This window comes from Synchiropus splendidus, chromosome 7 (genome assembly GCF_027744825.2).
Source record: "Synchiropus splendidus isolate RoL2022-P1 chromosome 7, RoL_Sspl_1.0, whole genome shotgun sequence".
Taxonomy (NCBI): Eukaryota; Metazoa; Chordata; class Actinopteri; order Syngnathiformes; family Callionymidae; genus Synchiropus; species Synchiropus splendidus.
Window position 1 is genome coordinate 26,480,796 of NC_071340.1, and position 15,825 is coordinate 26,496,620.

General features: G+C 42.2%; 1 protein-coding gene across 4 annotated transcripts; it reads left to right on the forward strand.

Annotated features, from left to right (window-relative positions):
• Positions 1-1,275: 1,275 nt before the first annotated feature.
• On the forward strand, positions 1,276-15,480 carry rabl6b (RAB, member RAS oncogene family-like 6b). 4 transcript variants are annotated; one of them, XM_053871579.1, is made up of 18 exons: positions 1,276-1,402; positions 3,696-4,043; positions 4,117-4,251; positions 4,350-4,364; positions 5,475-5,522; positions 5,677-5,706; positions 6,032-6,084; positions 6,187-6,275; positions 7,366-7,506; positions 8,577-8,682; positions 9,334-9,437; positions 9,505-9,893; positions 10,213-10,357; positions 11,002-11,196; positions 11,834-12,083; positions 12,163-12,349; positions 13,351-13,409; positions 13,488-15,480. In XM_053871579.1, the coding sequence occupies exons 2-18, from the start codon at positions 3,914-3,916 to the stop codon at positions 13,680-13,682; spliced, it is 2,271 nt and encodes a 756-aa protein (XP_053727554.1). In that variant the 5' UTR covers positions 1,276-1,402; positions 3,696-3,913; the 3' UTR covers positions 13,683-15,480. The 4 variants fall into 4 exon arrangements, with proteins under 4 accessions (XP_053727554.1, XP_053727556.1, XP_053727555.1 ...); XM_053871581.1 differs by lacking the exon at positions 5,677-5,706 and having other exon boundaries at positions 13,488-15,479; XM_053871580.1 differs by lacking the exon at positions 4,350-4,364 and having other exon boundaries at positions 13,488-15,479.
• The last annotated feature ends 345 nt before the right edge of the window (positions 15,481-15,825 follow it).

The following is a 15,825-nucleotide window of genomic DNA, read 5'->3' on the forward strand; positions in this document are numbered from 1 at the left end:
ACGTACGGACGAACATGCAACTCCTCTGATTGTAGTGTTCTAAATAGTTAACACCTGCATCATATTCAGCCCTGTTTTAAAGCTTGACATTTTAATTCGAGAGAGAGACTTAGACTAGACTTTATTGATCCTTTTGGGATGACTCCCTCCAGGAAATTTACATTTCCAGCAGCAACAGAGGCAAGAAAGGGCATGCGGTCAGGAAGAGCATCACACAGAAAAAAAATAAAAATTCAACTAGATTAAAATAGGTTATTGCACCAGAGAGACGGTTATTGCACATTGAACAAGTGTCCATTACTAAGTAGTGTAGCGTAGCGTACCCTGCTACTTCCTCCCCCCCCAGGTGAGGAGTTGTAGAGTGCGATGGCATGGTGTACAAAAGAGTTCTTGAGTCTGTTGGTCCGACAATTGGGGAGCAGCAGCCTTTCACTGAACAAGCTCCTCTGGTTGCTGAGGACGGTGTGCAGAGGGTGGCTGGCGTGGTCCATAATATCCAGCAGTTTGTCCAGAGTCCTCACCTCTGCCACGGTCACCAGAGAGTCCAGCTTCAAGTCGACCACAGAGCTGGCCCACCTGATCAGTTTGTCCAGTCTGGACGTGTCCTTCTTGGATATGCTGCCCCCCCAGCACACCACGGTGTAGAAAAGGACGCTGGCAACCACAGACTGGTAAAACATCTGCAGCAGTTTACTGCAGATGTTGAAGGACCGCAGTCTCCTCAGGAAGCACATCTATACTTCCTGATTAATAACTTCATACATTAATAGCTCAAAATGTGGTTTGAATAGTTTGTGGAACCCGTGGTCTGCAGTTGGCGACTAATGGATTATAGGCGACCGTATCAGTCAGTCGTTGCATTCTGTTTTTCCCATCGAAATGTTCCTGAAATGAGGCCAACCTTAATTAACTGGCATGACCTTTGCTTGGATCATTCCATGTGAGTCCTGTTGTTTGAACTAGGTAAACAATTCAGAAAGAACAAATGAAACTCTCTATTTACCGGTGGTGCTGGAAGACATTGCGACATATTGCAGGGGATATTTCAAGTCCAATTTATGGTGAATTTCTGACCCTGTATGGCAACAGTTGTTTTAAATTCAAGTGAATATTAATCATCCGTTTATTAAGTAGAATGTGTGGGAAAAAACATACGTCGGATTTTAGGCGTAAAAACATTGAACAAAGAATATGAAAGTGTATTATAATATCAGTCAGAATATCAATGAACAGCTTGCACGACGAATAGTAAGTCTTATTGTGAAACTGTCCGGAAGTCGTCCGCTGCAGGAGGCTGGGACGGCCGTGGCTGCTGTCTTTGCGAAGGAATGTCTCTGCAACGTATATGTTGGGATGACGGTGCGATGGCTGCTTGTGGACAAGGTGTCAAGAATGATAACTGGTAGGTTCCTAAGTAATTGCGTGTAATTCTTGGCCATATGGTTTGAAAGCGAGTGTTTGTTCTGCCGCTTGCCATCAATGGTCGCAGAGAGGGAAGCTAAGCTAGTGTAGCTAGCTAGCTCCAAACAGCAGGATAACGTTACATTCGTGTCTAGTTTGGTTGCTAAACGCCTCGGTTTGCCTTCGAATGTGTGACACAGTTTTAGCAGACATGCATGCGTTTGAAGTAGTTCAAATGAATCTCTTCAATTGTACTAAATCGCGCTTCGATACTACTGCTATTTTATTAGATCGTTCAGTTCAACGCGGTGTAAATAGCCAGCGTTATTCATAGATCGGTGCTTTCCGTTCTAATACTTCAAACACGGGAGAAACGATGAAGGGTAGAACGCTTCACTTGAACGCTCTTCTTCACTCATTTGTCACAGAGGCACTACGATATTGTCAGATTTCAAAAGGAAGGAGTTGCATTTCCTGCCTTTACCTGACGTCTTCTGTGTTGACACTTGACCACCGCTGCACCTCGGCCTATTTCACTCCATCAAGCCGTCAGTGCCACATGACATTGTAGCCCTGCTTTTTTTTAATGTCATAAATTGGAGTGAAAAGCTGAGATTTTCTTCAATTTGGAGCAGTAGCCAAAAAGAAAGCCTCACAATACACCTTCATAAGTGCGTTGTTTCATTTAAAATGCCGTTCGTGTGGAAATGTTTCTCATCTCACACCCAACAACCTCTGGATAATGATTTAATAATTCACTTAATATGCAAGATTTAATTTTTTTTGGTCGCCCTTGTCACTGCCACTTGCTTTTGACCCATGTGAAACAGTCTACCTGTAGTGACACCAGGGAGTTTAAACATTTAATGAGGAGAACGGCTAATGTTTTGGGCTGCTGTTTTGTGTGCAGTCTTCTTCTTCTTCTTCTTCTTCTTCTTCTTCTTCTTCTTCTTCTTCTTCTTCTTCGTGCAGTCAATCTAACAAAACGCGAGTAAATGTTGGTGAAATTGTCGGTGGATTGCAGTTGGAAAATAGAAGTTAGATGGTCAGTCACATTACATCAGGTTTAGTCTAGGACTTGGTTTAAAAGCATTTTGTATCAATTGATCTGAATTGATTTTCCTCTGCTTGGCCCAATGCAGTCATAAAATCACCAAGCTGATTAGTCAATGTCTTTTCTACCGTGTGTAACTGCTTGTAGTTTGAACCACTATATTAACATTAATATTTCTAATAATAGTTATGCGGTTTAGTTGTTATTTACAGCATTCCCTCTCTTCGAATCTTCCCTCTTAGAATCTCCCATATTCAAGCAAAATTGGTATTGTGACTGTAATGGGTGTAACCAAATGGTATTGGGCCCGAGTGAATGTTATTGAATCTGAAATCTGAATCAGTACCCTGCCCTAGTTTTGATAGAACCGCTGATGTTTCAGTCACTTGCCTGGTGTGGTGATATTAAATATGCCTTGAATATATATATATAACCTTCTTCACAGTGACCACTGTGAGGACAAGAGAGACGTTCTAGACACATTTCAGACCTGCTGGCTAAACTAAGGCAAATATATGCAGTGTGCATAAGAAAGGCAACAGAATGTATTCAAATAATCTGCACTGCAACTGTGGTAGCTGCAATTCTTTGAAGTGCAAAGAAAATCCACTCCACTACTTTAACTTTCACTCATTCGTCCAGGACCATTACAGACTTCTCAGACAAATGGAATGATATTCTTCAAAATGAGAAATATGTTCATAAGACGATGGCCGATTTGTGGCTCCACCACAATGTTAAATAACGCTGAAGATTTTTTATTTTTTTGTTTTGGCCATGGGGATACTTGTCTATAACAAGAATGTTATGATTATCAAACCAGCTGAAGCATAGAACAACGAACATGGCTACAAAAATCAGAAAAGATTGTCATCCTGGATGCCTAGATTATTGCAGGGTTTGGAGAGACAATTTCACTCACACTTTCCTTCTATGCCTGACTCTCTGTTGGGCCTATTCCTAATGGTTTTGGTGGTGGAACAGTTTCAAAGTACCACATTCACATGTATATAGTTTTATTTGGTCATATAAAAGACCAGTTAAAACCTGGTCATCTGGAATCTACAAATCAGCACAGTCCGGATGACTACACATCTTTAGACTGTACAGACTTGTCAAAGTTGAAAAGGCTTTGATCCAGATTCCATTGATTTTGATGTCATGTGCTGCTATCGTTACATCTGCTTCATCTAGCCTTTTTGTTTACTATCTGCTTTCTTTGTCTTGTTTCACTCCACAGGTGAAGGCCATGATAGTGACTCCCAGCTACGACTGAACACCTGGTCGCGTTTAACAACACGTATCTCTAATTATTCTCCACACTGAAGATGACCTTAAGCATGGAGCCATAATTTTTTGAGCAATAAGCCTTTTCTTTTAATTACTTCTTTTGTATCAGTCGGCGGAGCACTTCATAGCATCCAAGTTCTGCTAGAGTAAACGAAAACACACTACAGCATGTTCTCGGCTTTGAAGAAGCTAGTGGGTTCTGAGCCGGGCCAGCTCAGGGATAAGAACATCCCTGCTGGCCTGCAGTCCATGAACCAAAGTCTGCAGAGACGCTTCGCAAAAGGCGTCCAGTACAACAGTGAGTCAGCAATCCCGAAAAATCAAACACAGAACTTTGAAGATGCACACTAACAAATCTTGTCCTGCTGCAGTGAAAATAGTCATCCGGGGCGACAGGAACACTGGCAAGAGCACTTTATGGCACCGACTGCAGGGGAAGAAGTTTGTCGAGGAGTACATTCCCACTCAGGAGATCCAGGCCACCAGTATCCACTGGAATTATAAAAGTAAGTCTGCAATCCTGCCTTCTCATATTGATTTATTCCATTTCATCACCACAGCATGTCATTTTGTCATCTGTCGTTTCTGCATCGCAATTATTCAGTGGCTCCATACCAAGGTAAAGCATTCATTTTAGGGTTGTTTTAGTTGTGACCCGGTCCCTTCAGTAGCTTTGATTCGTGATCCATACGCTCCATTTCATCCACCATTAAGGATGCATGCATGCCTTTAGAAAAAAAAACGCTGATGTATTTTTACGTGTTTCACTTTTTGAGATGTTCCATCTTCAACCAACGTGTTCAAAGAGTAAACAATAAGTGACCGACAATTTAACCTAAAGTAGCTGAATTTCACTGATTCCTGACCTGACTGTAGAGAATGTTTGAAATGATGTGGCATTTATTTTGCTTATCACTCAGATTAGACAAAAATATAGTTTGCCGTTGATTACTTGACTTGCCATTCACTAATTACCATTAGTATTTCAATTCAGCAATGGCAAAAATGCACCACTCCTGACTCACTCTATCTTACTCAGAAATCAATTATTTATATTTTGTAACAGAACCATACACTTGATGCAGCCACTCAAATGAAATTTATTTCCACTGAAGCTAGGGATGAGTCAAAAGGAGTTTAGATTTTAAATCTTGTTACCTCTGGTGTTTGGAACTTGAATATTAATAGGTCCTATCCATAACCCTTTTATTTTACCCTTTTATACAGCTTGGACAAAGATTGCATAAATCCTAAGGATGCAGCCATAACTTTCTGTGTGCATCTTACTCTAACTTGGGTTTGAAAATAAATAAAATGAAAGTTTGTTTTTTTGTCTTCCCTGTGTAATTTGAGCGACTCAATGTGTGTGTGCTCTTCTTCTGTAGTTGAAGCACAGGTACACAGAGTGGCCTGACATGAAAACAAAATGTTTACGATAGGTTTTTATGCAGTGTGGTGTGTCATCTGTCCCACGCTCCGTCCGGTAGACGTCATGAAAACATGTAGGCGAATGGCTGGGTTGAAGTTGCGTAGGCTTGTTTTTAAAACAATCTGAGTCACAAATGGTTGAACAAACATGGTTTCGCATTCAAATATATGTTCAGGTTTCTTCTTACTAACAGTGTAGATCCAGTGTAGGGCCCCTTTAAATTTCTTTAAGTTCTTGTGGTTCTACATTCACTGTCGCCCCAGATCATGAATGATTTGACCTATGATGTGTTTCCTTCAGCGACTGATGATGTGGTCAAGGTGGAAGTGTGGGACGTGGTAGACAAGGGTAAGTGTGTGCACGCACAGACACTTGTCTGTCATTGCCTTTCACGAAAGCCTTTCGACAGTTGGTCGTGTGACATCACACAGACGCATGGTTTCCTCTTGTTCTGTCCTCACTGGTGACGTTGTCTTCTTTGCACCTCTCCCATTCATCTCAGGCCAAAAACACCCTCTTCCTGAAGGTGTAGGTGAGCGCACATTGTGTAGAAATAAGCGTGTATGTTCTGGTTTGGCCCCTTAACACCTTTCCCTCCCACCCTTATCGGAATGTCAATAGTCTCCGGGTTTGCTGCGTGGCTACTTTCTCACTCTGGCTGGCTGCTCTGACCTTCTGCTGTGTGGATCGAGCTAGGTCACATGACCTAAGGGGGATGGGTTTGAGTTTGAAGTTGTGAGAAGCTTTTTCATTGGAAAAGCTGTTGCTTGTTTGCGTCACTTTACAAAGACACTAAGTTAAAGAAACACTTCCAAGTTAATGAATCTGATTATGACTGACAGTCTCTTTTGCTGCAGGTAAAGGCAAAAGGCGCGGCGAGAATCTGAAACTGGAAAATGAGCCGCAAGAGGTGATACTCACATGAGAGTCATGTGCTGGAGTAATGTGATGCAGTTGATCCCTCTTCCATTTGTCTCTGCATCTCACCAAGTACTTGTTGTGTGTTCACTAGTCAGATGAAGTTGCGCTGGACGCTGAGTTCCTGGATGTGTACAAGAACTGCAATGGTGTGATCATGATGTTTGACATCACCAAGCAGTGGTAAGAAACGGCAGCCTTGCTTTTGTCCTTGCTGACAGGCAGGTGGACGCTTGGTGCTACAATATGCATGTGTGTATCGGGTGTCAGTCTCAGGGAAACTAAGACGCTGCACCCCTCAGTTTTAGCACCAGTCCCTGTCATTTTTGAGCCTGTACTGGTAGTAGTATTTCATCTGCTTAGTACATTCATAAGCTTAATTTACCAACAACCTAGATACACTATATCTGTATTCATACAAATGAACCAATTACGAATTTTATACCTTCGGAAGTGAGTATGGGTCCTTTAAAGAATTTAAGTGCTGATGGTTGTGGATTAATTTGATTCCATGAATCTACCCTTTGTAAATATCATCACTTCATCAATTTGCATTTGCACTTTATATATAGATAAACGATATACTAATGTCAAGAGAAATTTGAAAAAAAAAATGGACAAATTTAAGACGTGATTAAAGTAGATTTCATAATAAGCTCCGTACTTTGGAAGTTGGGCGGTTGATACAATTTCCAACTGTGTAGTGATCGGAAAAGTAAATATTTATCAGTGGAATCATAAAGACCAGTTGAACAGTGAACAAGAGATTCTGCTTCCTGCCTCCTAATACATACAGACATCAAAGAGAGCTATTAGATCCAAGATACTTACTATTACTTTTCATTCAGTCACATGGAACATGCAGTAGAACATGCCAACAAATATTAGCATTTGTGTCTTTTTTCAACTTTTGTTTTTATTGATTTCTGTCCTTAAAAGTACACTGTGCTGCATAAAGATTATTCAGCCATGCTGTATTTGGTGTGTGAGTAAGTAAGGGACTGAATGTCACTGATGAAGAATGTAGAGGCCTCCATCGTTGCCACTGATCTTTAAACTCACATTTTTGCTACGTCTGGTTGTAGTATCCGAGTCACCTGACTGACTTGTAGAACCACGGGGGGGAGGGGATAGTCATGTGACCAATGTCACTGCAGTAAATTCGTGACGCTTCAGCCTCTCTAAACTCAAAACAAAAAACTTTTTTTTTTTAGGAATGGAGTCCACTTTATGGTTACAAACTATTTTTTTACATTTGGGATTTCTCTTCCAGGACATTCAGCTACATTCTGAGGGAGCTGCCCAAAGTGCCCACACATGTACCTGTGTGTGTACTGGGAAACCACAGGGACATGGGAGAACATCGGGTCATCCTGCCAGATGACATTCGAGACTTGATTGCTGGACTCAACAGGTGCTCATCTTAAACAGCTGAAACAAATCAAGTGTCATTTTTGCATCACCCATGCATCAAGATTTCATCCTGACCTGATGCAAATCCATATTAAGACCTTTTACTTCATACATAGACTAAACATTATTTTTGAGTTTCATTTATATCTAATTACCGTAATTTCCATACTACAAGGCATTACTTTTTTTTCCTGGTCTGAACCCTGCATTTTATACAATGGCGCGACTAATATAGAATTAATATATATATATATATATATAAAATATATCTTCACAGGCTCAAATCAGATGAAATTGGAGGCGATGAAATCAGAGGCTTTTTATTTAGCCTTAAAGTTCTCAGAATGCGCTGTTTTCGCCCGCATGTCCGCTACTCTGGCAACAGAGCCGATCTCCTGGAGGTCTTGAATCGAGAAGCGGCTGCTGAGACCAGCTCTGGTGTTGGAACTTCGGGCACCCGGGGCGAACATGGCGCATTTAGAGCGCAATGTGAATAAAAGATGTGTCATGATTTCAGTTCAGAACAGTGCCCTTTCTACAGCACCACTGCATCCGTGGCTTAACGGCCGCTGCTATTTATGTATGATCAAGATCTATTTTCTTCTTAAATTTAGTGGGTGCGGCTAATATTCAGGTGCGCTCTATCGTCTGGAAATTACTGTACTTGTTGGCCTAGGCTCCAGCTCTCCCACAAACCTGAACAGGACTAAACGGTGGTTAACCTCCAATGTATGTATATATGTTTGGTTTCAGTTCTCTACCGTCACTTGCTCTGCAGCTGACAGGGCTCTTTCACACTCCTCCTGCTTCCTCTGCACCAGACCGCAAAACCAGTACTCATTCGATCCAGTTACGAGAAGTATTATTCCAGGCATTACTGCGTAAACATCACGCATCACAAAGATACACATGTGCAGGAGAGTTGTGTTCTTCACAATCATGGGTGTGTTCCTGATGGATTACTGGGTAATCTCTGTACCAATAAGGCGTGCGTGCGTCCTGGTGCGTCACTTTTGATGTGAGTGTTTTAGTCAGGATAACTTAATTAATAAAATGTGTTGTGTCATTCAGGCCGATGGGATCGTCCTATATCCACTATGCCGAGTCGTCAATGAAGAACGGATTTGGTTTGAAGTACCTGCACAGGTTCTTCAACATCCCCTTTCTTCAGCTCCAGGTGAATATTCTCTTGTTAAAGTGACGTGCCTGCCCGCATGTGTGCTGAACAGTGGGGCCCATATTAACCAATTGTCAGTGGAAAACCGTTCTCGAAATGACACCAAAAGATATGTCAAGTTTCATGTAGCATCATTATTACAATAGGAACTAGGGCTGTTAATAGTTGTAATTTTAAAAAAATATTTTCCAAATGTACCTAAAAGGAAGATGTTAACACCAGTGTGGCCGATAATGTTTCCAATGTTCTGCAGTTAGAATCTTGTTGAGCGTCTTCAGAGCCTCTGAGGTGATTCTGAAGAATGTTCTTGACACTATCCGTTATGTTGGGTTGTTGGAGTAAACAAATGTTTGCATGAGGAAAGCAGTATTGGCCACTGTGGTGTTGAGAACAGCTTCCTACAGATACAAAAAAATCTAGGTAAATTGTGTCAAAATAAATATTGAAATTCTCTTTCAGCAGAGTTGAAAGAGAATGTGGATACTAAAAATGTGTTTGTTTCTCATCTGTGAGGGAAGAGACACACTGGCTTAGTGTTAATAATGGGCACATTATTGTCGGGTTTCAATAGGATGTGAGAGGAACGGTGCGTTTTAGCGTGAAGAAGACTGTGGGGCTTAATTTGTTGTTGACTTGGTGCTGATTTTGCAGAGGGAGACGCTGTTGAGGCAGCTTGAAACCAACCAACTGGACATGGACGCCACTCTGGAAGAGCTCACTGTACAGCAGGAAACTGAAGACCAAAACTATGACATGTACTGTCGACTCATCCTCCTTTTGCATTCATCCTTTTCCTACATTCATCTTCATCTTCTTTTTCAGTTTCCTGGAAAATCTGGAAACTCGCAGCAAAGGCTATGGCTCCCCGGGTGCAGCCAACGGTCAGAGCCCCTCCTCTGGCTCACAGTCTCCCATCGTGCCTCCCAGCGGGGCTTCCACGGGCAGTTCCAGTCCTAGCACTCCTCAACCTCCGATCCCATGCCAGGCACTCCCTCAGTCACCATTCACAACAGCATCCACCGCCTCTCCTCCTCCTCCGGCTCCAGCAGCAGTCAGAGCAGCTTCCCCGACTTCTGAATTGAAATCCTCAGCCCAGTCGCCCGAGCACCTCCAGTCCAGCGCTTCAGCTGCATCAGCCCCACAGAAACGCAGCTTCATGTCTCGCTGGTTTGGTTCCTCTGCTGCTACTGAGGCTCCTGCCACAGCACAAGGTCAGGCCCTGCATGCAGAAGACAGATTTATTTATTAACTCTCGTGTGCTGCTTTGAAAGTAGAGCTAGAACATGTTTTGATGTGGAGAATAAAATCTTCCAAAGAAAACCTGTGCATCTTCAACGCTGATCGTTCTCGCTCTGCTTCTAGTGTTTGTGTTACTGCTACTCTCTCTATACCCTTAGTTTCTCACATTAGATTTCACAAACAGTTTCTCGTAATGATGGCTAGGGCATTTTTAATGAATCTAACGTTAACTTTTCCACACACTTTACCAAAACTGTCCTTGTGACCACCTCTCCCTCATGTTCTCCTCAGATGAGGCCCCAGCTCCCGTGTGCCCTACTACTGTTCGCAGTGTGGATGATTTTGTTCCAGATGAGAGGCTGGACAAGAGTTTCCTGGAAGACAGTCAACCTTCCAAAACCAAGCCTCAGCCACCTGTGACTGTGGACAGTGACAGGTAACTTTCAATGCCAGACTCTGGTGCTTCCTTGGATATCTACTGGATATGAAATTGTTCTATTAATCCTGAGCAGTTTATCATGTAACTTCGCCTTTCCGGGGCGACTCAAGTGGACAGGTGAATAAAGAAGGTGCAGGATTTTAAGTACTTAGGCTCAACTGTCGAGGGCAGTGGAGAGTGTGAGACAGAGGTGAAGAAGCGGGTGCAGGCAGGATGGAGTTACTGGAGAAAAGTGTCAGGTGTGATGTGTGTCAAAAGGGTGTCGGCAAGGATGAGAGGGAAAGTGTCCACCATTTTTCCACTTGATTAATAGCAATCTAAACTTTGGATTACTCTATTGTCCTCCCTAACACTAGCCGACCCTGTGGGCTGGTGAACTCCCATCTTTAATTTCATTCATTTCTTGCCTTCTCACCACAGCCAAAATCACCCATCAAAAATGGAAACCTGGAAAAATAAGTGTTTTATAGAACATAATACTGCCATTATATTTTGCCGACATCAAATTGTACATCTCTGATTAAACAGACACGTATTGGTCTATCTGTTACCTAACTGAAACAATATGGTTAGTTGGTTCAGTATTGTGTTGCAGCCCTAGTTTGTTCATTTGTTTCCTCGTGTGTATTAATCCATCCTAGTGATAATGAGGACAGAGGGAACCCCATGGTGTCAGCTTTCCAAGACGAGTTGGATCCGGATGACACTGTCCCCAGCCTCCCTCTGTCCAAATCTCTGCCGCCAAGTAAAGACATAACTCTGACCAGTGACGAAGAGGACGGTGCACCGGTCATCACAAGGGACCAGGACCTGGACAGTGAACCTGATTTCAAAGCGTAAGTGTCTCCTAACCACCACTTCATTTGCACACAAAAAACGTGCCTGTTTTTTTAGGGTTGTGTTAGAGAAGTATAATAAAACTACTATGTAGAAGCATGGAATTTCTTTACATCTGATTTCTTTATCTGACCTTTTGCACTATAGAAGACTGTAACAATGTGTGACTGTAACAGCAGTGCTTCAGTGTATACAGTAAATATTCAAGCCAACTACTTACGTCTTTAAAATGTAACCTTCTTCTAGTAATCTTTTTATTACTATTCTCTTACAAAGGAAATTTAATTATTTTACTCTTTTATCTGATGAATCTAGAAAGACTGATAAAATAATGGTGAATTGCAGCCCTAATCTAATTCATATAGACATACAGTACATATATAATTATACCTTGTTACATATTTGTTTATGTATTTGGTCTGAGCTGTCAATCACCTTTCCCATGAATCATGTCCATACACTATTGGAGGAACATTGTAAACTAGCATACGCGCTAATGAGGAGCTATATATTTCTCAGTTGTTTATCAAACGAAGAAACATTTCATACAGAAAATACTGTATAAAAGTTCTGTGCGAGATCAAAACTGGTGGTAACATTGATGTTAATTGTGACGTTGGCTCTGTCATGTTTCAGTCCCGTGATCCATCAGACCAAAGCAAAGGTATCTTCTAGAGCTGTGGAGCCCAGAGCCGCGTCCATCTCCCTCACCCTGACTCCAGCGGCAGAACAGCCTGGGAGACCACATGAGAAGAAGAGCAGTCCGTCACGAGCTGAGGATTCAGACACTGACCCCGAGGCACCGGTGGCACAGCAGATGCTCTCCTTTGTGATGGATGATCCTGACTTTGAGTCTGAAGCCTCTGACACTCCTAAAGTAGTTAAGGTGAACACAAGAGCTCCAAACTCGGGAGATACATTTTTCAAGAGATTCTAGTGCCTAGTTTGTGCTCTGCTCTTTCTAGTCCACCTTCCCAGTCCGGGACGAGCTGCTGTCCGACCTCTCTGATGACGAGGAAAAGTTGGTGAAGGTCCCAGAGCCGATGAAGCCATCGTCCATCTCTTTCAAACACAAGGACGACGCAGATCTGTTTGGACTCGGCTTCTCAGAGGAAGTCCGCGCAGCTAAAGAGAGCAGCGAGGAGCAGGAAGGTCAGTCACATCAGCATCTGCTGGAGCCGTCGCTGAACTTGAGAGATAACAGACAAAAAGACCACCACTTTTCCTCTGTATCCACACACAAACACTGATCGCCTGTTTTTGGATTGTTTACTTACTTTGAATAAATGAAGCCCTAACCTTCAAAAGTACAGAGAGAGAGAGAGGGAAACATTTTTTTTATTCTCTGAAATTGATTTGGTATTTAGTCGACGTGACTCAACATGACAGTTAAAGAGTTTCCCCTTTTCGACATAACAAGCAGTGATGATGAAGCTGCTCAGCACGTGTAGCTTGTAAAGCCTCATGTAGATCAGTCCAACAGTAGTCTAAAGAAACTTAAAACTACTGCTAGAAAAGATGCTTTAGCAACCATTTGTACTCATTGAACTCAGTGTGTAGTGAGTCAGTTTGTAGACTGGAAGAGCTCAGCTCATTACATGGCTGTAGCGAGTGTGTACATTGTTTATGTTGATCTGGGATTTGATTTAAGGAAAGAATGAGTTGTCCTCATGTTGTGACAATACTTTTGTTACATTTTATTTTATTTTAAATGTATTATTATTATTATTGTTATTATTTTAATCAACCTCTTCATACCGGAGCATTTGCGAAGTTCCTTCCATCATTTTCCTCACTGAAAAGGCTCTAATGTGCATTTGTCACTACTAGATGGGGCGTGCACTGTCCCTAAATGTGGCTAGTACATCAACGTTAAGAAAATATATATACTTTTTAGTAGCTCAACTCCAACACTGCTCCAGGCAGTACTAAAAAAGTAGTTGAATAACTCAATGCAGCACGAAATACAAGTGTGGTTTGTGCCCAGTAGACAGAAGTTAAGGAATGAAGTTCCGTGTCATGTTAGTCTGCGCTACACTGCCATGCGTACAGACGTGTGCGTTGTTCTAATACTGCCACATCGTGGACTGTATGAGTATTACAGCTGACCTGCAGACATTCACTGCTGCTACTACATTTGTGTTTGTGCGCAGAGAAAGAAGGCAAGCATTCCTCCAAAGACAAGAAGAAAAAGAAGAAGAAGAGCAAAGAGGTGTTGTGCTTTTCCCCGCTGTTACAGTCCCTGACTCTGACTTTTGCCAGCCACTTGACTTTGCTGCGTGTCTTTCAGGAGGAGGAGGACAAGAGTAAGAAGAAACACAAACACAGGAAAAAGGAGAAGGACGAGGCGGGCGCTGCCGAGGCAAAGGAGAAGAAGAAGAAGAAGTCCCGGAGCAAGAAAACGGACGTGGACGAGCTGGAGGACTTTCTGGGTGGAGGGACGGGAACCGTCAAACGAGACGACGGCGACTACGAGGAACTATAAAACCTCCTTTTTTATCCAGCAGAGCTCCAGAACAAGAACAGCACGGGTGGACTCCCCAGTCGCACATACTGAAAACAGCATTTTTGAGCCATAGGTGACCAGTGAGACCAAGTAACTGGGGACGCACGGCGGCGCTTCCTCTGCACTACTTCCATTCCGACCGAAACAAGTGACTCATATTGAGGGATCACTTCCATGTTGGTGCGTTGGCTCTTTCTACTTGACCAAGTATATGAATAATTTCTTTGGTTTGATAAACGATCCACTCCGAACGTCGGTGTTGTAAATATTGTTACCATTAAGACTGAATGTCCGTGTGCTTGGTGGAGCATGCTCACGGTGACGACTGAATTCTAGAGCTAGAGTAGTGTTCTAACCTTACCTCCCGACGTGTTGGCCTCACTGTCACATGATTTGTCTTGTGTCTTTAAACAAAGATCTGGCGGGGAACGGTGTTTTACAAATCACTCTCCATTCATTTTCTCCGTTCGCACGAAGACTTACAACTCCTATTGATGATGAATTCAGATCACCTTCGGGCTTCATAAATGTGTCTGAGCATAATCCATCTTGTACAGCAACAATGCAAAAGTCATTGTCTTGTATCAACAAAGCACTCAAGGGCCTTTTTATGATTTAAAAAAAAAAAGTGTTTTCGCACCTCAAAATTAAACTTCGAAAACAAGTGGAATAAACGAATGCTTGTCCAAGTGCGGTGATGATTCATCTGATGCCAGCATTGATCCGTTCGTCTGCTGTAAAATCGTCACCACTGTCTTTGATTTAGGGCTGGACTTCTAGCAAATAAGCAGAGAATGTGTTTGGTCCAAGTGTGGATGGAGCGATCACCATATCTCTTCGAGGCTCTCCTTTCCTTCACGTTTGTGATGCCTTATGGGAGGTGAAGACAAAGGACTTTTTTGTTACAAGTGTTCTTACTTTCAAAGTCTGATCAGCGTTTGCTTTGTAGACGTTCACAACAATAATGATCATCTGCTACAGGTTTCACAGCTGAATGTCGCATCATGATTTGAGGACATTTCACTACTTCAAGTCAGATAAATATATAACAATAATACGTGGCTGAATCTATTAATCTCCACAAATGGGCGACAAGAATTGACTGAACTGGAATCTGTCCTGATGTTTGACAGTTGCTGTGACTTTTACATTAACCTGCATTTTACTCATGAAAATACATGTGTCTTGCTTTGTGTTTATTTATTGTTTCCACTGGTGCAGGTGTGTGTTTGTGTGGTTTGTGCTGAAGTGTCATCTCGTACTGTAACGCGCTCCGCTTCCTTTCGTCTCGCACGGGACCCTGACCTCCTTCACCATCATGTTCAACTCCTTCTCAAATGTTGCCGAAGACATGAAAGGAAAAAAACGTGCATTTTCATTCAGCTCCCATCGTCTCCTTGCTGTCCTCAGACAGAAGGCGTTTTTAACAGTCCAAAGTTGAAACTATGCAGCATTGATCCTGATTACTGTTCGCTCTTTTTTTGTCTTCTGTCATGTGATTGAGGATAAATGCTGGAGGCAGTTTCAAGCATGAGATTTAAATGTACAGCAAAAAAAAAAAAAGAATGTATAAAATATAGAAAGATATCTGTAAATATGTATATGTGAAGAGTCTCATTTCAAAGTAACCAGGAGTGGAAGTTTTGAAATAAAACTCTTCATTTATTTTCAGCTCATGACATTGTGACGTCGTCTTTACTCTCTGTGTGAGTTTGCCTGTTTGGTTCGTCCAATAAAAGCAAACGTATTTCCTCATCAGCTGCTTTCCTGCCTCATTTTACACGAGTCGCGCAGAGATTACATATGCTCTTAAACTAGATGTTTATTCTGACCTGTGTACGATGGATCTGTGGGTCTTGGAATGTAAAGTTACTCCAAAAATCCAACTATATTTGCAGAAAAGAATCCAACATAAAGGCTCTTTGTTTCTCTGACTGGGTCAGTCGTGGATCTGTCTGGGCATCCTCCTGAAACAATATTGACTCGTGAAAGAGGACTGCAGGTGCATTGTTTGCCTTTAGGATGTTGCCTGAGAAGAACTCCACTTTATCTTTTTGTAGTTGCACACATGTTCAAAATAAAGCTCTGATATTTCTACTCCAAAATATTTCAGTGGATACAT